At 39.3% G+C, this 24,585-nt stretch overlaps 1 protein-coding gene across 3 annotated transcripts in view; it reads right to left on the bottom strand.

Annotated features, from left to right (window-relative positions):
* LOC121952406 (seizure protein 6 homolog) overlaps nucleotides 1-24,585 on the bottom strand; it is a 123,758-nt gene that overhangs the window by 7,129 nt on the left and 92,044 nt on the right. For all 3 annotated transcript variants that reach the window (XM_042499065.1, XM_042499064.1, XM_042499063.1), the window contains exons 5-10: nucleotides 16,248-16,433; nucleotides 15,168-15,336; nucleotides 14,486-14,652; nucleotides 13,490-13,684; nucleotides 12,191-12,329; nucleotides 1,626-1,822 (exon numbers count right to left, since the gene is read on the bottom strand). In XM_042499065.1, coding sequence (XP_042354999.1) covers nucleotides 1,626-1,822; nucleotides 12,191-12,329; nucleotides 13,490-13,684; nucleotides 14,486-14,652; nucleotides 15,168-15,336; nucleotides 16,248-16,433 — 1,053 coding nt within the window. The remainder of the gene's footprint in view (nucleotides 1-1,625; nucleotides 1,823-12,190; nucleotides 12,330-13,489; nucleotides 13,685-14,485; nucleotides 14,653-15,167; nucleotides 15,337-16,247; nucleotides 16,434-24,585) is intronic.

Genomic DNA, 24,585 nt, shown 5'->3' with positions numbered 1-24,585 from the left:
AATGGAAAAAATTAGAGATCCTATTTATTTTGACTCAGTGAGGCGACACAATGGTGCTGGAAACGCAGAAATAATGTGACAAAATTTCCTATGTAATGCTCATTCTTTGTTAATGGACACGTAATGAGGATGCTCAAGGAAATCCTTAAATTTGATATATAACAACCCCCTCTGCAGGGAATGAATACATACTGACAATAAATTGTCAGTTCTGTGCGCGCTAAACAGTAGCAGTTTGGGAGGACAATGTAAATAGAGGCTTGTGATGTTTGCTGGGAGGAACATAGCATGTGGTTTGGCACTCTGTGCCTCCCTAAATGCAGCATGCAGGGCCAGGAACACAAAGCATTGAGCCAAACCAGCTGATGTTGAAGTGTACCCTATTATTTTGTTTCCGTTTGTTGTTATCTCATCCTGTGCACCTGGGATAAGCCAGGAGACAGACACAGGCACATTAAGAAGAGAAAAATTGAAGCAACAGCAGAACAAATGCAACTTCTTTTTGTAACGGTAACCTGCTGAGTTATACATACAAGTAACATTTTACATTACATGTTTGGTACCAGTTTTTGGGTTTCTTGTCTGTCTTGCAATGGTAATTTTACACAAAAGTTTATCATGCATTTACTTCTAGAAGAAAGCAATGGACTGCAGTTAACCAGAGATGGAAATTAAAGGGCGACCAGTGTTTTTTCAACCTGGACCCTATTTTCTTATATGTTTTTGCATCGAACTGACTAATGGGAACAACAGTTTCTTAAATTGCTCCATTACTGAGTGAGAGGGCAGCATCCTGCTGTGGCAAAATAGACTTTAATGTGATCCTTACAGGTGCACCATGAATTTACATCAGCTAAAAGTGCTTGTTTTTGTTTTTTCAGGTTCAGATGGCTGTTTTAAGTGTCTGCCAACATTATTAAAGGTTTCTTACAGATGTTGATCTCTTTGTGAAAGAGTAAGATCCTTTTTGTTTAATCAGAAACAGCACTGCAACCACTGTTGCTAATGCTACCAGACTCCATTTGAATAAAGAGTAATTTTATCATTGCAAAAAACACCTCATTCAAAGTCAGCAGAAGCAAAATGAAACTCACAAAAACTGTATTGGTTTGCCTTTTACTCTTCAGACATTCGCCAACTTTGGTTTGGTTGGAATAAACTCTTATTTTAACCAGTTAGACGTGAAAATATGCTGACTTTATACATGCTTAAAGTACTGTTTATTTATATTGGGTCTGGTTTGTTTGGCAATGACAATATCAGGGCCATCTCTGGCTAATCAAATAAGTCTGTTTTTGTAGGGTTCTTTCCATAATGTTTTTATACTCTTATAAGAACAATCTGAACCTCTTAGTGGCAAAAAAGCACTTTTAGTGGACATAAATTGATGGAGTTCAATTGCCTTTAGGGACTACATTGCCGCCAGTTTCAACGCTGCTAGTTGTACCGGTTTTGCTCATTACTAGACCTGTTTTTAAAAAAAAATGTTGTTCCCATTCATCACTTGGACACAAAAACATGGGGATATAGGGTCAAGGTTGGAAAATAATGATGCTACCCTTTAAGTTAAAAATCCTACTTTATTCAAGAAAAGAAGAAAAATACGGACACAAAACCATTCTTACCAAAAAAGTGGACTACAAAGCCATTGTTGTAACCATAGATGTTGGTGGCAGGATCGGACTGAAACTGAACAGTAACATCAGCCATGGAGGTATAGAGCTTGAAGTGTGGCCGTGTGCCGCTGTATTGGCCCAGGATGTTCGCTGTCAGGTCATCTCCATCATAGAAGGTCAACAGGTCGTTCTTACCAACATGGAGACTAGAAAAAAAAACATAACATTTTTTTACATGTTTTACAAATGATACAAACAAAGGTTTTCATATAGAATACCACTATACAGAAGGCCTCAGGTCTTAGTCATGTGGTATATTTGCAGTGTATGTGCTCAGAGCCTCAACAGTTAAGTGACTGGTATATTTCCTGGCTGATGAAAGCAAAAGCTGATGGCAATGTCAGCAGTACTTGAAACATATTAATTCTGTTTATACTGGATGGATCTGATGTGAAGTAAACACTAAATTATTCATGATGTATGTGTCTTTGTGCCACACACTGGTCTCATGAATATGTACTGAAGTGTAGATTTGCAACACATGAGCATAATATAATATTATCCTTTGGGTCACTAGACAAAAAAAAATCTGCAACGCATGACAACCAGGATCATAGAAAAATAATAAGTGTAAAAGGCCCCATGATAAATATCCAATAAATAATATAAATGTTAGCTATAATGTGTATATAAAATTAAATATGAGGCAGGCGCAGTTAGAAAGAATCTCTGCTGTCATTTATTAACTTGAGAATGCATTAACCTTTTCCATTTGGAGATTCATATGTCTTTACCCCTTTAAAGAACATCAGTAAAGCTTGACATTTATTCACACAGAGGGGATGGAGAATGTGACCAAAAAAAAACACAAGCCACATAAATTGCAGTTCCATGCTGATATAATAAGCAGCAGAAAGTCACTATTTATGTGCCTTAAGGCGGGTGTCAAACCAGCAGTGCAGATTGGCTGTATGATTGTTTTCTGTTATATTACTTAACGGTAATAATGGCACAATGCTATTCTTCATACATGTCACAGATGGGAGCATTGCTTCTGTAGCTTCAAATCTCCAGCCCCCTGCATAAGCTCTTCACCATTATTTGCTGTGCGTGATCTAGCAATGATCCAACTATTTTCAAGAAACCAGTATTTTCCTAAAAATGGTAACAGATAACAATCCCCCCGGCTTTTCCACATCTCCCTGCACAATTTGCATTAATGCAAATTGCAAGCTGCAATGCCTGAAAGTCATATTTCCAGCTCGTCTCTCAGCTGAGATCGCTCCCTGCTCTCAAATAATATGTCATTGTCTTTTTCCCCGTATTTATCCCTCTTTGACAAATAGCTCTGCAAAACATCTGCTGTCATTTCACCTATTCATCTGCAATCCTTTTGTTATGACAAATGCTTTTATGGACTTGCAGAAAATTCTGTGATTAGTTTAGGTCAAATTTTTTTTAAAAAAGCTAAATTTTTAATAAGTGAATAAATGTGGGTTCTGAGGCAATTGGCCTTTCTCTGATGCAATCCTAGAAATGCTGCAGTAAAAAAAAGAAAAAAAACTGCATTCGTGACGATAACACAGTCTTTCTATTTCAGTTGTGTTGTGTCAATAAAATGGGAACACACAGCACCTGAGAGACAGAGAGGCAGACAGGTGATTCTAATCAGTGAGGCCACAGGGCAATCTGCAGGAACATGGAACTAGATTCTATAGATAGGTCAATCTCTGTCAATAAAGCCTACAAACATTCTTATTTCAGGAACCAACAAACTCAAAAAAAAAAAAAACATAGAGTAAAAATCAGTAGAAAAGTAGAGCGAGAAAAACATGAAAACAATGCATATATATCAATTTAAATTATTTTAGCCACAATTTTCTGTGCTCACACAGTGCACTGTTATAGAAGACTATACAAAGTCTGAACTTAACCGGAACTAACATTATTAAACATGATTAATGTATATTAATGTCTATATAACGAAAGGTATGATGACTGGTATGTCAGCAGTATACAAACCTAAATACACAATATCAAAACGTGTCATGATGGGGTTTCATAAACACTTATCACTTAAATTTCAAATAAAGTGCATTAAACAATTACAAATTTAACTGTACTAATTTTTCCCTTTTCCAAAGAGCCCTGGCTGTTTTTTAAAGTTTTGCAAAATAATTGAGGATGTATTAAGTTGCCAAAAATGGGTATGTTACCTTGAGACAACATGGCACTACAGAGGGGTAAAATATGTCAAAATGCTAAGTGTACAGCTAAATACAATAATGTATCCCCATCAAAGTAGCGAAAACTATTTTTGCATGCTAAATGACATTTTAAAAGACAAACTAAGGAAAAGACTGTGTTTGTCACTATTGTCCTCTGAATTAATGAGAGTGAAAGGTATCGCTATGGTGTGAACGCATAAAAATCAAAGAACACTGTCTTTAAATGTCAAATTCCACTTTCTGTACAGTTTTTCTGTGATTGTTATTCTCTTATTCTTATGTTTATCAATTTTAACCTTTAAAATATGGACATGTGGGCCTCTTTACTGAATGAATGACCTCTTTAAGAGCTCTAGGTCTATGTTCATGTTGATTGCTCTGTGAGCTCACTGATTTACATCACCTGTCTGACGCATTATAAAGATGATACTGCAGTGAGTTCGGCTTCTTTCCTTTGTGCAGAAACACTGACAGACTTCACATGAAAAGCTTGCATTAGTATTTAGATTGAGGCTCTTTCTACTTTTTTTCTGGCATTCTCAGGTTGCCCGTCCACAAGACTCAACCACTGAAGATGAGATTTGAATATGCATAGGCTAACTTAATTGCTGGAGCTTTGCTGGAGCAAATGCAGTCGTAGGAGCCTGTGATTGTCACAGTTTCGTGATGATAGAAGGAAACAAATGACCCGAGTCTGTTTACCTCTTATTCACAACCTCCCCCACAGAATTTCCACATTACTGCTAAGTAGAAACAAGCATGCTAATAAAATGCACGCACTTCAGCTTTATTCCCCAACACTAGGAGCTAATTTCAGCATTTGGCATCCAGCATTAACCAACGATTTATATAATTAGACCCACAAGGTGTGTATTCATGGACCACTAGTTGAGGCAAGCAAGTCCTCGAAGGCAGCATTTTAGGACAAAAACATGGCCAGAATGATTGGTTTCCACTGTCTGCTTGTGCAATGTGCCAGTGTTGAAATTTGGAAAAAAAAAATTCTGCCTCTCCTGACAGACACAAATAATAGATGCCAGCTGCATGAATGGGAGTGAAATGAGGTGCTGAGTGACAAGGTACTCCCTCTGGTTAGTTGGACAGCTACAGGGACAATTTACACCTCCATGTTCTCCAACAATCAGCGACTGTGGTGAAAGTGACAGGTATGACAATGCCAGTTTTCATTTCCAAACTGCCATGAGGACACTTCATGCATAACTAGAAAAGGTGCATCTTAAAATGACTTTTTAAAGTGTGCCAAAACAGAAGGAAGTCAACAAGATAAATGATCAAGTTTCAAGTTGTAGGCTTCTACATTTTTTGCCAAACAAAATCACCAGAAAAAAAATGTTGGCTTGTGTTTTGCTGCAAACCATGTACATAAGATTAGCACTTTATTAGGTTTAAGCACAAAAAACACTGAGCATGGCTCAGAAAAGATCATAATTTGGCTTATAATATGGAAATGCAGCAATGTCTTGGTAGAAAACAATTGTTTTTTGTGGCACTATTCCCTCTGCAAAAACACAGACTAGATGTTAAAAAAACACCCACATTTGGGGGCTAAAAAGCCACTGGAAAAATAGTGACAGGTCCCTAAAAAACACGCTCCAGTGCTGCTGGACAAACATCCACAGGTTACTGAAAAATAAACCACATTTATGTCTTTAAAACCACCAGATAAACAGCTATGGGTTGTTACAAAACACCCAAGTTTGGGGCCTAAAGAGACACAGTGAAACTGCCACAGGGTTGCTAAAAACTGTTTGGGGTTTTAAAAACCTTAGATAAAACATACACGGGCAGCTCAAAAACATCCATGTTTTGGGGGGGGGGTTAAATGTCACAAGAAAAACAGCCAAGGGTCCCGAGAAAGCACACCCACATCTGGGGCAGTAAAACAGCCACAGGTGGCTAAACAACCAAATGTTTTAAGGCTAAAAAGTCTCAGGGAAAACAGCTATAGGTTGCTCAACAAACATCAAGCCAGGTCACGAAAAAACACCCATATTTGGAGCTGAAAATATGCTAGAAACACAGCAAGGGGTTGCTAAAAAATACATTTGGGGACTTTCAAGCCACTGGAACAGCCAAGGGACACTAAAAAACCCCACTTGTGTGTCGAAGCTGCTAGAAACACAGCCAATTTTCACTAAAAACACTAAAAAGTTGCTGGAAAAACAGTGATAGGTTGCAAAAAAAAGCAACTGGTTTTGTTGTTTTGGGGACTTGAAAAGTGGTCTACTACCATTCCCTCCACCTACCCATGACAATTCAGCTCATATACTATGTTACTTTATATAATTCATGTAAGCTTAGTGAAAATGTGACATATGCACATACATTGCACAAATGTACTTGGCTTTCTTTGCTGTATATTTTTTCCTCCTTTTTGAACCGTATACTCCTGGAGGAGATGCACCCTACACGCTCTCAGTGACTGCATGGAATGACAGATGACAGCTATTTGTATTAGTAGTAGGAGTATTCGTGCAACAGTTGCCACAATAAAATATGGGTGAAGTCCACAGAGGAAAACCACTGCCAAATTGTTTGCATCTTTTTCTATCACCACATATCACACTTCGCTTCTATTCAAGCTCTATCCTCCACCTGCTGCTCATGTCAACAAGGCTATCCCCCCTTATCATTGCACTGTATTTCACCTTATCTCCTCCCAGAAGTGTCCCTGCATTTAGACTACCCTAGAAGGAGAGATGTGCTACTGTCAGTTGGCAATCGTACCGTGTGATTACCTCCAGTCTCTGCATTTCATCGGACTCAACGCAAAAATACAGCACCTGCTGCTCCGTTTTTGCTTCACGCTGTACAGGTTAAGTCATTTTCTGAAGGGTTTCCACATGGCACTATTTCTTCAATACTTTTACTGAAGTGAATTCTACCTTTCTGCATACTGGTGTATGTTATCAACACTACAATCTGGAATCTTTAGCTTGTTTCACTAATATGATGTGGTGGTAGAGCTCAGTATAGTGGTATATTAGAAACATGTTTGTATCATGTTTGTATCTTCATCATGCAGAGATCACAAAGTTAAAATCTGTCTTCACACTTCCTGGTGTCTCGGGCCTCTTTCTCTTTCATGTAAAATATTTTGGCTCTGCCATCCCACACAATGTAAGGCTGACTTCACAGCCATATCTAAAAACATCAGATTTATAGTGGAGATCATTGGCAAATGCTTGCCCACTTGACATGCTGCGACCTTTCCTCTTGTCTGGGTTCCTAAATAGTCTCCCCAGTCACTCAAACTCATCAACGATGCTGCAGTCAACCTTGGTTTTAAATTTTCCCTCTGACCCCATCCATTTGCTCCACTGTCTGCCTGAAGTGCTTCTTTAAACATCCTGGTGACAACACAAAAGAGTGCCAAACACACAGTGCCTCTAGTCCAGACTTACACAGCGCTCTGTGGTGACTCACTGCAGGTCGCTCAGCTGCCTTCTCTGTAGCAACCTGGCAATCAGTCCATCCAAATGTCATCCCATCTGGCCCCTTTAATGCTTTCCCCTCCAGACAGGAAAGCTGTCCCTCCCTGCGCTGCGTTGCAAACTGATAACTAATCTTCTGAAGACATTTTTAATCCGTCTCCTGTGTTTCTTTGTTCATCTTTCCCTTCCATTTTAGAGAAACATCAATGTTTATCTGTCTACTGTCAGGGTACTACAGTTATTTTATTCTTTGTTTTATTTTAAAAGGAAAGTTTGCCACCAAATTAAAAAGAAAATCACATTTTTCCTCTTAGTGTTAGTGCTGTTTATTGTTCTAAATAGTTTTGGTGCGGGTTTCAGAGTGTTGGAGATACTGGCTGTAGTGTCTCACAAATATAATAGAGCTAAATGGCCTTTGTTTTGTGGTGCTCGAAGCGAGAACAAAAATAAAAATAAAAATAAAAAATAATAATGATAATAATAATAAATACAGGTAGCCAATCCAGCCACTCAAACTTTGTATAAATAAGGAAGTAAATTTTAAAAAGCCTTTAGCATTGAGGCTGAATCACTGGAGTCAACGTGTTTTGACCACTGTAGGGCTTTAAAAACAGAAAACTGTGTGTGGCTTCATCTATACAGTAACAGGAACCAATGGGATGCATCACATGACCCAGATAATAACACGAAAGGTGTATAAAAAGAGAAAACCCAGAGAAAATGTCTAAACAACATGGATGTAAGATATAAAAATCCATATAGGATTCAAGCTGTGAGAAAATAGTGAGGCCAAAAAATATTCCTCATGTGCTCCTCCTTGGCAGAGCTGTAACATTATCTAGCTCAATGGTGCTGGGTGAGCTAGCAGTAGATGCATGCTTCCTCCTGCGCTGTGGTGTGGTTGGTGGGTGTAGTTCGGTAGTAAGAAAATAAGTTCCTACATGAAACTTCTCACGAGATCTGTGGATAATCTTGAGTATCTGGGTCATGATTTCTGAAAAGAGAAATTGCTGTTGAGTTTTAAAAGTTCTTTCTGGCACTTTAAGCACTACAAGCAGTGGCACATGAGTGCCATCTCATTCCATTGTTTGGAGAGAAGGCATCTCCACAGCCGATCACTCACAACACTCAGCAACTCACACCAAAACAATCTAGGTTTATAAATAGCATTACAGGTAAGATAAAAATATGTATTTTTGGTTTTGAAATGCAGCTTTGGTGACAGTCACTCTAATGCTGTATATAGCTTTAAATAAGAACATAAAACTGGCAACCAGAGAGACAAATGCTGAAATTAGCTCCTAGTGTGGGGGAATAAAGACTTACAAAAGTAAGTATTGGCACTCATCAATCAACTTAAAAACAATCACAAGCTTTGACTCTTGTCCTAATCTGTGATTGGACAGAGCCTGAAATGCTAACTAAGACTATTGTCAGCCTCAAACTACTAATAGCCAAAGTGATGTCAAAATGGTGTTTGTCAGGGTGTAAGACTGGCTTTTAACAAGTCTAATGCTCATGGGGAAAGGATGCACAAGCTTATTTCAAAACAATTTAAAGGCAACACTTAAGAGTTGTCCTATTCTATTAAATGTCTCCTTCATTGACGTGACTTGGCTGTTTGCAAAGTTCCGAGGATCTGTTTTGAAACAGGACTTTTAAAGAATTTCAGACATTTCCTCTGCATACCAATGGCGCCGCCTCAGTGCTGCAGATGAGGAGGATGACAGCTGTGTTTTGTGCAAGCCTTCAGGCATTTTGTCACCTTCACTGACCTGTCAAGTCAAGTCTGAAGAACCCGACAAATATCCAGTAACTCTAACAGAATGGAAATTGCTTTCAATGTCAAGCTTTCAAAAGGCAACTTTCTACATCTATTCCAACACGTATTTGACATTTGAATTGTTCTGCACAGCGAGAAAAAAAAGGTTTTCTCTTCAAATAAAAAAGGCCATTTATTTTACAGGCACAAGCAGACTTGCAATTGGGATGTAACGCTCTGAGTGTCCACAAGAGGACTCTATAAACCCAGTATGTCCTATCTGAAATGTCTGTGATTCTGCACATAAAACTGACAAAAACATTGCCACCGTAAGACTTTCTTCACTGTTTTGAAATGTGCAACACATTTCCAGATACAATACACTGTGAATGCTAAAATCCACATGTGAATCATTTACCTTGTTGTGTTCCACAGGTGAGGATATCAGTAACCTCTTGTCTCCTGCTCTTGCTCGAGCCATGCTCCATGCTAATTAGCAAAGAGCCAGCCCTCCTGTTTGGCCTAAATTAATTAATCAGTCCTCATTATGCACACTGCTCCGCTGTAATTGCCAGCGCAGGCACAGTGATGAATGATAATACAGCAAACATTCTCATTAATGTGGAAAAGTGTGTGCCCACCCTTATAATGAGACAGCTCTCATCCACAAGAGCCTTTTGTCACTTCAACACGCCTAACACATGCACACAAACACACAAACTGCGTGTTGACCCACCCTTTAGGAATGCTTCTCTCAAGATGAGCGGGGCCAGACATGAGGGTAATGGGAGGGTCTGCGGGGATCAGACAAGCTGTGGGTTTCCACTGCCATGAAGGCCACGCATGACCAACCTTGAGATAAACTAGGGCTGGCTGCAGCAGCATTAATTTGCAGCGAGCGGCCTCATGTGGCTCGGATTAAAACAAATATAAGGCTGGTGTAATTTAAAAAAGAGATCCCTGAATGAATATCTGAAATCAAACTTGTTTACTTCTGAAAGAAATAAAAAAAAAAACCTGTCTGATCTTTTTTTAATTTTTTTTTTATTTACCCTAGGTGGCCTGTTTGACTTTCAACATCAGACATTAATCACTGAGTCCTAATCTCCATCTAAAGAAGAGGGAGGCAGGCAGGGTCACGCAAACCTGTGTAGTATTCAGACGTTGTGTATTATTGGTGTCCTCTGATGCTATTATTCCCTTTGATCTGCGGATCATATTTGAGTGATGGCTCATATCTCAGGTCCCATAAGCCAGGGAGATAATGTTTTGGGGGCATTATGCGCATTGTGGCTATGCAGCGGGATTTAACCTGAATCTGTGCAGAAAACCTCCACATTTCCACTAAATATTGTACAGCTGTACAATAATGTAAGTGCAGCTGTAAGGGAATCTCTGAAGCTATTTCAACCCTTTGAAACTTGAGCAAATTGGTTTTATTTCTATGTTCCTAAAAATATAGGAAGAAGGCAACGAGCAATGGCAGTGAGCAATGACTAACGTCTGGTGAATTGGATCGGCCCAAAAAATTAACAAGCAATTATGTTTCAAGGAAAATTACCTGAAAACAAGCCAAATAAAAAAATAGCAAATTACCTTAAGAAAGTGACAAAAAAATTGAAGAAAATTATTACATACATATACATATATTCTGTATCATAATTATAATATAAGAAATATGAATATAGTGTTTGGGGATTTTTTCCCTATTTTTTGATAAAATCTAATAATCTCCCTGCAGCCAGTGTTTTAAGCAATTTGTTGTCACATTTTACTATTTTTTCACAATATCTTTTCAAGTTGCTCATTGCCTTTTTTCCAAAAGAAATCAAACCCATTTTCTCAGATCCCAGTGGTTAAATGCGTGTGAAAGTCATCATCAAAACTGATACAAATCCAGGTTCCAAGGGTTTAATCAGTGTATTTTAGACTTAGTTCAGCAACATTATAAAAAGTGTAAACAAAAAAAAAAGCAAACTGTTTTTTTTATTGCACAGAAGAAGTAGAAAATGCAATAAACAAATAAATAAATGAATCTGGACTCCAGCTACACAGCATTCAGACTCGATGTCATAATTAAACCTTGCCATTTCATTAACTGTTCAGAAATACTGTGTATGTGAATATTTACAGCAAGTATGAATGAATTATTAATGAAAACTAAAACTGAAGGTTACGAATGCCCTCATGCATAGATGACCACCACTGCCAATTGCTAACAATAGCCTCTGTTTCAGAATTGTCAGTGACTATATTCTCCTCCAACCTCAGGCAGAATTTCTGCTGGTTTAATTTTAACCTCTCTGCGCCCTCTTTGTGCGCAAGTGCTTCAGGCAAAAACACAAATCACTTATGTTGTAGTTGTGTTTCTTACAGGATGCATGCTTGTGGAATCATTGTGGGAATCACAAAAACAAGGCAAACGGATGGATTCATATGAGATGAGCAGACAAAAATGCAGATTCTCATCCACACAGTTTGGGTTTTTGAAGTAGTATTTAGTGAAGAAAAAAAAAGAGATGTGATAATTTACACTTCAGTTGGGAGCAATAACTTGGATGAGATGTGATGTGTGGTGGAGGGGGACATTCATGTGCAGTCACAGTGATAGTTGAAGGAGAAACAGTGTGTGTGCGTGTGTGTGTGTGTGTGTGTGTGTGTGTGTGTGTGTGTATACTTTCATGTGCATCTGTCTTTTTTGACATCTGTGTGCATGCGTGTTGAATGTGTGTTGAATTACAGTTGGGAAGGCTCTATAAGTGGCTCAGAGTAGTTCACTGCCAGAGCATATTCATTTCAAAGCCAACTCTGAGACACACACCAGGGAAGTGGGAGCAGGGAGGCTTACTGGCTAATCTGGTCAGAGAGCGAGCTGGAAGCTACACAGAATTCTTAATGTAGCGGATGAAAAAAAAAATCTAATTAGTGACTGCAACCACAGAAACACTTCCCCATGTGCGTGTCGTGGTGCGTCTGTGCGACTGAGAGAAGAGATGGGAAAAGGAACTGAGCATGTGTGTGTGTGTTTGTGTCCAGAGATGGAGTGTTTAACATCTCGAGGTCAATCTGATCTCCTCTCTGACCTTCCTTGTGTGTTTTCAGGTATTACACCTGAGTGCAGTCTCTTACACTTGGATGTCAAGCATGATCCTCTTGTCCTCTTCCACATGGATACCCCAGATGCAGTCCTGGCCCTTGTCATAGGCCTCAGGCCAATTAGGAGACAGCACCACACCAGCAGAGTCTGTGATCTCCCCGCTGCACACAGCTACAACACACAAACACCTCAGATTGACATTGAGAAACAAATAAATGCACCTTAACAGATGTCAAGTAGTGTTGCAACAGTATGATAAACATCTCAGAAAATGTTATGGTTTTGTCTTGGTAAAAAAAAAAAAAAAAAAAAAAAAAATACTTACGTCTGGGGGCTTAAAAATGCACAAATGTTGGATTCAAACAGTGGTCTGCAGCTTGGCAGGTGTCTTGCCTAGGTGCCATCCACCATCTCCTCCATCTCCAAATAACAGCATCAGCTCATGTACTATGTCACGATGGAGTTGGTGATATGATATGAAACGTGCAAATGTAATATAATTTTGGTTTGCAGAAAAATGCAATGCCAGCTTTTCTTGGGCTGTCCCAAGACACCAAACCTTTGTCTTTAATCACTATAACATGTAAATTTGAAAGCAAATTAAATCATGCCATTAGTAATGCACAGGTAACATGGTCAAAGACACTACAAATATGCTAATGAATGGATGTGACTTCCAAGATGGAACCACGGTCTTAATGCTCAATAAAATGCAGCTGAAATCGAGTGTGCAGGCTCCTTGACATGAACCTTGTAAAACTGCACACTACTACCGAACCGCTTGGTGACCGTGACCCACAGGAGCAGAAATTAAATTTTCTTATATCTAGCTTTACAAGAGAGCTTTTCAATTTCCCTGTTTGGCAGGACAGCCATGCAGGCAACAAAGAGCGAGAGTAAGGTCAGCGTGTGGTGTGTGTGGGAAGAGTGTGAGGAGAGAGGAAGGTCTTGGAGGTAGCTCTTTAGTATGGTGCGCAGTCAATGCAGTGTGGCAGTGTTCATCTTAGGCCAACTATTGTATGGCTTTTTAATCTTAAGCACTTCTAAAGTCTGCCCTGCAAGCACACATATCAAAGTAAGTCATTGTTACAGTTTTAAGAGGAAATTTATCACAGATCAGAGGGAAGCAGCTTAGGAAGATATAGCTAACTGCCAGTGGTCTTTAATATTTGAATAAAAAGACTTCGCTAACTCCTGCAATGATCAAGCAGACAATGAAAGCTTTGGGTTCTCAGGTCAGTCATATCTGCCTCTAAATTCTGCTCCGAGAGAAGCATATTTTTAAAAAAGATTATATCGCACAATAATTCGGCTGAAATGTGTTGACTTACCCCTACAAGCCGGCTCGGTCTCATTCCACTGTGGGTTTTGTGCGTCCACGCACTCAATCACTACGGAGCCTTGCTCCAGCGTGTAGCCAGGGTCACAGGAGAACTCAACCACTGCGCCCACGCCGTAGGTAGAGTCGCTGCTGCTGAAGTTGCCGTACTTCACAAAGGGCTCGTAGCACATGCCCTTTGCAAAAGCTGCACACACAAAAAATAAACGACATTAAACATAAGTGTCGAGGTGCAACATACCTTCGCAAACTGGGACTGGGTCATTGTTTTGCAAGTCATAAATAAGTCTCCAGTCTTTGCGCTCACATCCCAAGTCAAGACAAGCAAGTGCCAAATCAAGTCTAAAGTCCTAATTTTTGGGTTTGAGTCACAATGCGTTCCTCACCAAATTTAATACATTTTTAATAGGCAGCAACCTGAAAAATGACACAAATGTCGATGCACAGCAGTTCCTCTAATGACCACTTGAGGCTGGCTCAAAAACAGAGTCAATCCCCACAGACCACCATGTTGATATGCTCAACCTTACAGTAGAAAATAACATGTTCACAGTCTGGTACAAAAATATCTCAATTTATGGCAGTCATTTATACAGTATGTGGTTTTTTTCAGTAAATATATTTTAAAATGCAATTTTACAAAACTAATGAATGCCTGTAAAAAATGTGTATTTATTTGTATAATCAAGTTTGACCTGCAAATTTTTGTAAACTGCCATTTACTTTTTAGTGTCACTGCGTAGCTTTTGTATCCCAATTTTTATCCACAGCTTGATCTGAGGCACACTTTTTATATAACACACTTTCCCATCTTTGGGCTTCAAGTATTTTCATGTCAGGGAGCTCAAGTCCAATTCACAAGTCATTAGTGCTAACGTGTAAGTTAAGATGTAAGTCTTTATCTATTTTTTTTTGAGTCAACAGTCATCGAATTTGTGACTTCCTCGAGTGAGGACTGATGTGACTTGAGTCCAAACAATCAACCTGCCTTCGTATCTGATGGCTGCACCAGTGGAGGTCATCGTCCCGTCTGTGGTAAACTCCACAAACAGGTACCGTCCAGTGCTGAGTACCCCCTCATTGGGCAAATATTCCACCTCATAGGAGTCGTACACAGGGGGAGAATCTATGTTGTTGCCATTCTTGATCAGCAGCCTTAAAAACACAAAACAGAAGAAGACAGTTTAAAATAGATGTAAGAGGGCCTTGAGAGGTAAGAGAAGCATAAAAAGAAGTTACAAGCTGTCCAAGAGCTGCTCACTGTTCCGTTTGTGGCTGTAATAACTTTGTGATAACATTCTCCACCACTCGATAATGAGGTGAATGGCCATGTGTGACGATAGCCATGTGGATCAGTAGTTACTGAATAAAAATGTAATGGAATTGCTGTTTCCCTACCTCTCACCACCCTCTGTAGTCCCTTCAATTCATTCAGTTGATAGAACACTGTTAAAGGATTATAATGATAAAAGGTCCTTTCAAATTCATCTGTCGCTCCCTTAAGATTTAGGTTATTTATAGCCTTTGAGGGTTTTAATGGTCTATCCACAGGCATACTGCTATTCAGAAAACGAGTTTAAAGCTCACCGCCATCTATTAGCTGAAGACACACAAACATTCACACACTTGTGCTCAATGTGTGATTGATTTTAGCAGCATGCATACACCACCTGTCATCATCTTCTGCCAGAGCCACCTTCTCAAAGTGAACGTGAAGCCGGTGGCCTTCAGGGGCCTCCAGGACCCAGTGGCACGTCAGATTGTTGCTGTAGTTGCCAGGGAAACCGGGAGAGACGATACGACCATAGGTGGCATTTTTTATCATACCCCCACAGGATGCTAGAAGAAAGACAATGAGAGAAAAGAAGACAAAGAGTTGGAGGAACTAGATGAGAAAAGTAATGACACCAAGGGAGGTTTTTGGAGAAAAGTCCCTGTCTGACCATAGATTGCATCAATATCCAGTGGATTGTGGTTGGACTACACTAGGCTGCTCACCTGGGTCTAAGAGTGTGTGACTGTGTGTGATGGACTTGTAAAGAGAGCAGCAAAACAGCAGCAGTAACACTATCAGTTGAGACCAGCTGCAGGAAAGCGCAGAGAAAGGCTGGAGCTGGCAGATGAGCCTTTACCAGCAGGAGAAGGAGACTCACACAGCCCAGTTCTAATTAAGGCAGTCAGGTCCAATGGCCTTGTTTTTGCCCCGTCTCCAAAGAATAGCTCCCCGTGCTGCTAATCACATGCGAACACACTCATTTGGCCTCGAAGTGTAACTAATCAACTCGGTAGGAAACAACCGAGTGAAAGCTTTTGCTAATCAACATCACCTGTATTCCAAGACTGAAGAGGGCTTACAGTACACCTCCAGTTTTTATTTAATTTGCACATTTTAATTGTAAAAATGTGCCTCTGTCACATATTAAACAATATTGTTTTAACAAAGTTTCTTGGAAAACATTTGGATAAATTGAATTACAATTGCAAGTTTGCTTTAGAAGTCTGCCCTCCAGTCAGTATTAAAAACTTGGAGGTAATTGAGTGCAAATGAAATCTCAAACAAAAGGTTGGCCAGCATCCCAATTAACCTAAAGGTAAAAGCAACTATTGTTCTACACATTTCGTTTGTATAATTACATTTTTGAGCTGTTTTGTTGTTGAGATTCAGTAAGAGGGCTACCTACCTCGTGACCTGAGCTGCTTCTAGTGTTAATGAGCTAACATGAGTCTGGCAAAGAACCAGTCGGCCTTACCTACGCATTGAGGCTCCTTTCCACTCCAGTAAGGTGTGGTTGCATTGCGGCAAGTGAGCATTTTGGGGCCTTGTAACTTGTAGCCGGTGTAACAACGGAAGAAGGCTTCTCCGCCAGCGTGGAGGTGTGTCACAGTGACTTCTCCCCCGGCAGGCTCTTTGGGGAATGCACAGCTCAGAACAAAGGCTGGACAGAATAGAGTAAGAAACGGAAACAGCAGAGTACAATTTAATTAAATATAGTGTAAGCATGTTGTATTTTTGGCAACTCTGTGGCCTGTAACAGGCCAAAAATCCTCAAAGTGATATGCATGTTTTGATAAGCACTGTGAATGAATGTTTCAACACAGTTTCAAAGAAATACCTGAAAAGGACACAGCCACTTCACGATGCACTGTTTGGTGGTAGTGGGCACGAAATATGTTAAAATTATGTGCTGGCAACTCAAAAGCCTGGCCATTGCAAAGTCCATAATGATTGCTTGCACTTTTGTTGTAAAACAGTTGGAGTTTTGTCAGCTTTAGGATTGTGGTTTCTGTTAAAATAACTACATATTGGATTTAAGTGATGTAAATTTACACGCTTTGCATAGTTACATAAAGTTACATCATTATATTGATTTTTGCAGAATGTTCCAATGCCCATTCTATCAAGGTATGTCAGAAAAATATTAAGTATGTCAAACTGCATATGCCAAATGCAGCATGTCAAAAATACCAGGAAGTTCTATTGCATCTAGTCCTGTTTTGCAGTATGCAAGCCAGCATGATTTTCTGGCTGTTTAAGACCCACAACCCTTTGTGCAGCACAAGTTAAATCCCATAAACTGAGCTACAGATAGGTGACAACTCATTGAGAGCAGACAGAAGTCACAATAACCTTAATAAATTATTAATTCCCAAATAATGTATGTAGTTATGACTTGAAATTTAAAATTACATATATTGCAAAATAACAACAGCAGAGCTCTTAGAGGTAGCCTCTGAATGACATTTTGTTGTAGCTCCAAGGCAATGTTAAGGTACAATGTTAAGATCTGCTGCATTCCAAATTGCAAAACTTTTTCTATGTAATTACATTTTTTGCTACGTATTATGACAAATATAGGAAGGTCAAAGTTCAAGGTACAATGTTTTGACAAGAAGTATGTCCCAGTTGTATTCATACTCCATGCAACCATGCAATGTTATGTGTATGTAAGGGCAGCTGCAGCACATAATGAAGTACAAAGGAAAACCCTTAGATGTGGGCTTGAAGCTGTCTACTGGTTGAAAGTGGTTGTTTTTTTGTTGCCGGCAACTAATTTTACCACATTCCATGCCCAGCAACATGTAGGGTATTGTTAAGAGTTTGTGTCCTGAGAAAGATATATGTGCTAATTTGGTTTTGCCAATGTAGTGCCAGTAAAATGTATTACATGTGTGATTGTTACTTTGGCCTCTCCAACCTGTCATGGCCAAGACATCACAGAGTAAAAATGATAGGAGAATGACCATGTTATTGCCACAATTAATTCAACTGCATCCAAAGTTTCTGCTTGTTTTTATCTCTCTTTATCTCTGAAAGTGCAAAAAGCTACAACATAAACATAAAACACTTTATCAAGAGACCCGCTTGGTCCCATTTTTATCACAATTTTTAAAATATTTCCAATGTCCTGGCGGCCTGAGTGAGATTTTCAGTGTAAAAGCTTGAAGTTTTTAGATGCACAATTTCATGTTTCATTCTGAACAAAAGTCCAATTCTGGCCAAGACATACAGCCAACAATGTTAACTGGCTCCACAACATAATCCTCTGTGTCCCGCATTGTGTATAACCCCTGCTGTTTTGTTGCATTGTTGACCATGTTGTCTCTTCTCCAAACTGCCACCGAGCACCCATGCACATTGAGATATAAATGGTGAAAAAACAATTTGTTTTTCCATTTATAATAGGCCCCCTCTCTCTCTCTTTCTCTCTCTCTCGCTCACACATGTAATTAGATGCTATAACCAACCTTCAACTTTGCTTATAACAACGCCCGCTCTTAATTTATTGTAGTTTACCAGTTCACGTGGTATGCAAATGCACAGAGACATGTTCGAAGCATTACAGTAATTAACATCACTGTATGGTGCACTGTGGAACCACTGCAAACACTTTGACAAATAGAAATGCCGCTGATCAGTTGAACATCATAGGCCTGTAATGCGATAGCTGGAAGAGAAATTGCCTCTGTAGTGGTTGTCAAAGAGTCGTGATTCCAGCGGGGGTAAGATCAATGTTCCTGGACTTGCTCTGCATTGTTGTCCTGTCGTTGTTTTTGAATAAATGATGTAGGATGGGATGGAGTTCACATGGATAATGGAGTGAGCTAACCAAGTCTGTAATGGAAGCTATTAAACAGCCTTCTCTTCCTGTCTAACAGCTGCACTGTTCTACCTCATTAGTGTAGACACTTTAATGACCAGACTAAAACTTTTAAACTTCGGGAAATGTGTGAACAACAAAACAAGCAACATAATTGGACCCCGCTATGGCTTGTGTTACGATCACAGTGTGATTGTGTGCCGGGGAAAATTACAGAGAGCTTTTAAAAACTGCAACTTTGCTCAAACTTTTGCAAGTTGCACGTCATGCTTCGGCTTAATGGAGTGTATGCAGAGCCTTAATAAGCGCTAATAGAGGGAGAAAACAACAATGGAAAGGGCATAGTGAAAGACCTGTCTGCACTGAAATTGTACTCGCAGTCTTAAAAGCAATTATGATAATAATCGGGCATGGGCTATGCACTATAAACACCTTAATCCACTTATGTTAATATGATTAAGATTATTTGTTTACAGAATTAAGACGTGGACAAAAACAATTTTCAGCTGCCGTTGAACGGTTGATTGGTGTGAGTCCGTCTATATAAATTTACTTAAGTGCTACTTCTTCCTATTTTTCTGCTTGATTCTTATCAAAATTAACATCACAGACATTGTTTTTGGTGGTCCAAAACATCTCTGACCCAATCAAAAGAGTCCTGAAAGTAAACAACAACCGTTAAAAGATTTGACACATGTTCCATGATAAAACAGATAAACAAAATCATCCATTAAGAGCCGGAGAAGCATCCCCATGCAGAAGGAGAAAGCTGACACTTGACAGAAACACACATGAATACTTTAATATATTTGCCTTCTGAGGTCTTTCCATGCACAAATTTAGAGCAAGCGGAGACTAAACAGCACAAAACAGATTCTTCAGACACTCTGCGGCAGGCTGGATTTGAAGTGCTTTCATTCCGGCTTCATTTGTAGATGAAAAACAACACTTTAGCAATGTTTCCAGCATTACCTTGAAGCTAAATTGGATATTCAAAAATGTTATTTCTATCAATCTTTGGATTTGAACTCGAGGGAAAACAGCCCTAAATGCATAATGGCCATAAATGCTTGTAAGCCTGCCCTCATCTACTATGTTTTAATCTCCTGACTACTTTTTCCTCTCACACAAGCCGTGGTTTCCACCGTAATGAAACAGGCCTTTCTTTTGCACTAAATCAGTGAGCCACGGGGACGAGGTACACTGCCCCTGGGTCATCCATTCAATTCATAGTTTATCACCAGCTCCAATGAACCTAGTTATTGCCATTATCATAGCAGCATTTACATCCCTATTGAGCATGCAGCGGGAGAGCCGGAGGCAAAAATTGTGGAGCCAATTCCCGAAGTATTAAATTACGCGCGGCCTCCATTCCAGTAGATGTGGTGCTGGGCCATAAAGTCTGATTGTTTTGCCATTACAAATAATAGATCCACGGTGCAGACAGCCAGGAAGATTAGCTGATAGTACTGTAGGGCCACGGGAAACAGAGACGTCTTTAGTTATTGTTTCCTTGTAGAGGAGAAGAAATAGTTGCATTGGTAATGCTCAGGTGAACCTTCTGTTTCACAGCATGACTATCATTGCAGATCAAAGCATGTTCCCATTTTTTAAAATTTTTACCCATACTCCTCATACTCGAGTGAACCTTGCCCCTCGGAACAGAGTTAAGAAAGAGAAATTGAAATGCTGTCTAAGAAATGGGATGACCCTTCAAGACCTTTTATATACATTTTTAGTAGTTATCAATGACTCTTATGTAAAAACATATTATATTATATTATCACGATGAAAACAGCCATGTAGCATATACACTTAAGTGTTACATGACCAATCAATCAAGTCAAAAAAAAAGAAAAAAAAAAGTCACTAACGGTGCTCTGTAAGTTGACGTTGGCAACCTGTGTTCCTACCCTGCGAGTCTCAGGGCCCCAGGAAGTGCACTGGACTTTGACTTTTTTTGTAGTGTCCAAACAGTAGAATTACTTCTCCTAAGTCCATCACTTAATGCCATTAGCGCCCCCCAAAAAACATTTTCACATTGACTCGCTTTTCAAAAGACATGCCTGTATATCACTGGATACATTTTTTTCGAGAATCAAAACCTCTGCAAAACGACCCATTTCCCTATCAGGATTTAATCCATGCAGTTAAATAACACTCAGAAAGTCTAGAAAAGCTGCAAGATTAAATAATTTTTATCACCATTAAAGTAAGCAGAACTCTGAAACAGAAGTAGCCAGCTCTGCCAGTGGAAGTCTCTAACACGCCTGCTCCATGGGCCTAATGATGCAATAGGAGCGCCGCTCATTTGGGTTATCTCAAATTGCAGAAATAGGGATTTTTAGGCCTCATGCGCCACTGAACAACCAGCCATGAATGGTGTATCCAGGGGTCAATGTGACATGCAAATATGTCAAAATGTGGGACTGTCGTGTGCAAATCAGGCATCAGCATAGGCTATTAGCGATTTAACAACATTAAACAAAGATAATACGATGGTTATCATAATTTTAAAATTTTAATTGCCTAAGGAGATATGTGCTTGTGTAGCTATTTTGCCAATGATTTAACATAAAACTCAGTTTGAAAGAATGTGTGGCCCTAATACTTCACCCTACCCCAACAAGAATTTGGACACCTCTTGGAGCAAGGAGTGAACTGGGATTAAGCCCAAATTAAAAAAAATAATTAAAACAAATCAAGTGTCCACTACAGACAGGAAGTTGCATTGTACACCAGTTCATGATTTCTGAATCACAGAGAACTGATAAATTAACCTAAATAAAACCACCACAGTTATAACCATTCTGGTAAATTCAAATGTAAATAAGGGATAATGGGAACTTTTCAAAAACATGAAGTATGTCTTAGAGACTATCAAATTGATAATAGGGTGTCCAAGTGGAGAGACATGATGTGGAAATGATGTATCACCCCACTGCATTTTCTTTTAGAATCACACTGTTAGGGGCATCAAACAAGCAGATTTTTCTGACATAAATGCTATAACGTATCACAAACACCACTTCATAGCTGACACGTATTGCTGCTTTGTTTAATATTGTTTTAAAATAGGAGTCTATAAAAAAATAAGTGAGGGGAAAAAATAGATAAAAGCCTCTGGGATTTAAATGGCACAGTTTGAAGTCAGAGAGTCATTTCCATGTGTAGCTTGTCATAACCAATACATAATCACTAGGCATCTGAACACGGGCTAAATGTTTTTTTTTTTTTTCACTTTATTTTTGTCATTTCTCAGTACTCATTCACAAAAGTTCAAAAGGGAACACATACTGTCGTGCTTCCTTTCTTTCACTCTCTCTCTTATCTGTGCAACAGCGATGGATTCGTCCTGGCTTTTTGAATATAAAGTGTTTCTGTTTATATTGCTTCCTGCCCTCTTTCACCTATCTGAAATTCAAATTTTCTTTTGTCAACAAATATGGAGCCCTGAATGTGTATTTTGGATCCAATAATTAGTTGCGGTTTCTTCAGCCCTCAGTCAAAAGTTGCTCAACTTTCTGAAACCATTTAAAGAAAGTTAACACTCGGTGGCACTCCTGCATTCACTCACATACTCCTCCCATTAATGAGCCTCATTCTGCTGTATGCACAGGTTTCATTTGCCAAACTTACAATGCCGCTCCTCAACCAATAATGGACAACTATTGTCAACTAGGGCACAATAGATGAGGTGAGGAAGCCAGTAAAACTAAGTTATCCACCGTATTTCGATAAACAAATGAAATGCATTTCCATTTCGGCCCAATAAACTGCCGCTCTGTTGTGTTTCACGTGCCGCCTGAATCCCTTCAGGTAGAGAGCTGGAATGAGATCAAAATTGGCAAAGTGGGGGCAGGAGATAATGAAATTGGGTGACAGAAAACAGAAAACAAATAATAAATCGAGTGTCGATTGTTATTATTATTTTTCACGACAGCGTATTTGGAGAATATTATCCCCAATCAACATTTCGAGAGCAAAATTTGTTTCCAAGGAGAGAAAATCCTGCGCTGATGAGTAGTCATCTCTAGTCAGTTGTTGTTTTGCTGCAGATGATTGCAGTCCTGCAGTTAGCAGGTGACTTGTGGGAGACTGTGACTCTCTCGCTGTATCCGTGCGTCGTGTTCTGGCTGTGCACCAAAGCATTACCTTTTTACAGGAAGATCAATAGTGTTGTCTCTGGGAAAGTGATTCAGTTGTAGAAAGCCACACCATAGTTCTGCTGTGATATGGTCTATTGATATTTATGTGGTTGGGTTAAAAACTCGATTTTAATGGTCATTTACTCAATAAAGGCTATTAAAGAGAAATAACTTTGGACTAGAGGCAGCATCTCATCAATGCTGCTGAGAACTTGTGGCAAATGGTGGATCCCTGCCAGTGGTAGAGGTCCTCCGGCCACCTCACTTGTCAACCTGGCTTATTAGTTACAACCAATCAATAATTCCTGTAAAGCGTCACTGCCATTGGCAGTCTCATTGAATACACTCCACGAAATCCTGAAATGACAATGAGATCTCAACCATAGAGGTCAGGAGGTCAGATATGATGGCAGCCATTTTATAAACTAAAAAAGGGTTGTAGTAAAATTGCCCTTGGGTTGTCCGCATGTCCGTGTGCAGCGTTACATTTAATTAATAGTACCCACAATGGTAATGCATATAATTAATTTTTTTTTTTTTTACATTTTGAATAAATGACAGCATTCCTTGACCCCTCATTAAAAAAGTCAGAATATGGCTTTTACTGGTATAATTCTACTTTTGCCTTCCAGCACTGTAATTAACCCTTCTTTTTGCTTTTGGAAGAATGATAGTGATTTCATTTCCTTGTTCTGCATCTAGATTTCTCACCACTTGTTTAAGATAAATTATCTTCTCAACAAGCTTTCATGCAACGTAGGACAATGACACTGCATGGAAAGTTTTGTTGTTTTTTTTCTCGGTAAGTGACACGATATATTATCGTAAGTCCAGGTTAACGACTGTTTATGGGAACTGCTGGATATTTATGTGGAGTTTCAATTTCTGGCTTTGTTCTTAGCCTGGGAATCTTGGCAGTAGACCCCCCTCAGTATAAATAAATCAGGCTAAGTACAACTGTAGACTCAAATTGTGCCTTCAATAGGTTTGTCTTATTTGAGTAAATAGCCTATGCTGTGATGAATTACCATGTATGCCATTAGCAATGATTAATATTGTTTTTCCCAAAAAAGATACAAAAAACAGTACAATTTATTTAAATAATCTATTACTATCCAATGAGTGTCAGTGACTTGTTTTACAAATCAGCACACTCAAGGGCTAGTCATCATGCCACTATAGGGCCGCTACAAAGTTGTTGTTTTTTATGCTGCCTTTGCTGTTTACACAGAAACAAACAACAGCAACATCAGGCAGGAGGTGCGTTGGGCATTTAACACCACAGTGCTGACCTCCAGTGTGACATACAACATACACATTTGTTGCACTTTCTATACAATAATAATGACATAATATCACAATGACAGTCATTTACCGTCTCTGTTATGTGGTGGCTGATTTTGTCATCTCTTGAAGGGGAGAGATCCCCTGGACCTCATTGTTTTCCTAGTTTGTGGACATTTATGGTTAGTGTTCTTCCTTTTTGAGTAAACTGCGGGTAGCTGCTTTTTAAATTCCCCTCAGTGAGTTGCATGTATACCACGTTACCAAAATGTCACACCGATGCCGCCAATTATCCCGTCCTGCCGGGTGTCCCTTTATACACAGAAATCATTTTGGAACTGTTACAACCTCCGTTGCTGGCTCAAAGGCAAGACAACTCTGTCCCCCCATTCTGCAAATTGTACCTTTTATACAGTATGGTGAGAAGACAAAACACTGCAATATTGCCACCTTGAACAGTCTGTGTAAAAGGGGCTATAGCCTGTTTGGCTGGACTTCGACACAAGACTTAAGAGCTGAAAACTCTTCGATTTTGTCTATAACCCCCTCCGCTGTTT

The sequence above is a fragment of the Plectropomus leopardus genome, chromosome 13 (assembly GCF_008729295.1).
Source record: "Plectropomus leopardus isolate mb chromosome 13, YSFRI_Pleo_2.0, whole genome shotgun sequence".
Taxonomy (NCBI): Eukaryota; Metazoa; Chordata; class Actinopteri; order Perciformes; family Serranidae; genus Plectropomus; species Plectropomus leopardus.
This window is presented reverse-complemented; position numbering and strand designations above follow the sequence as displayed.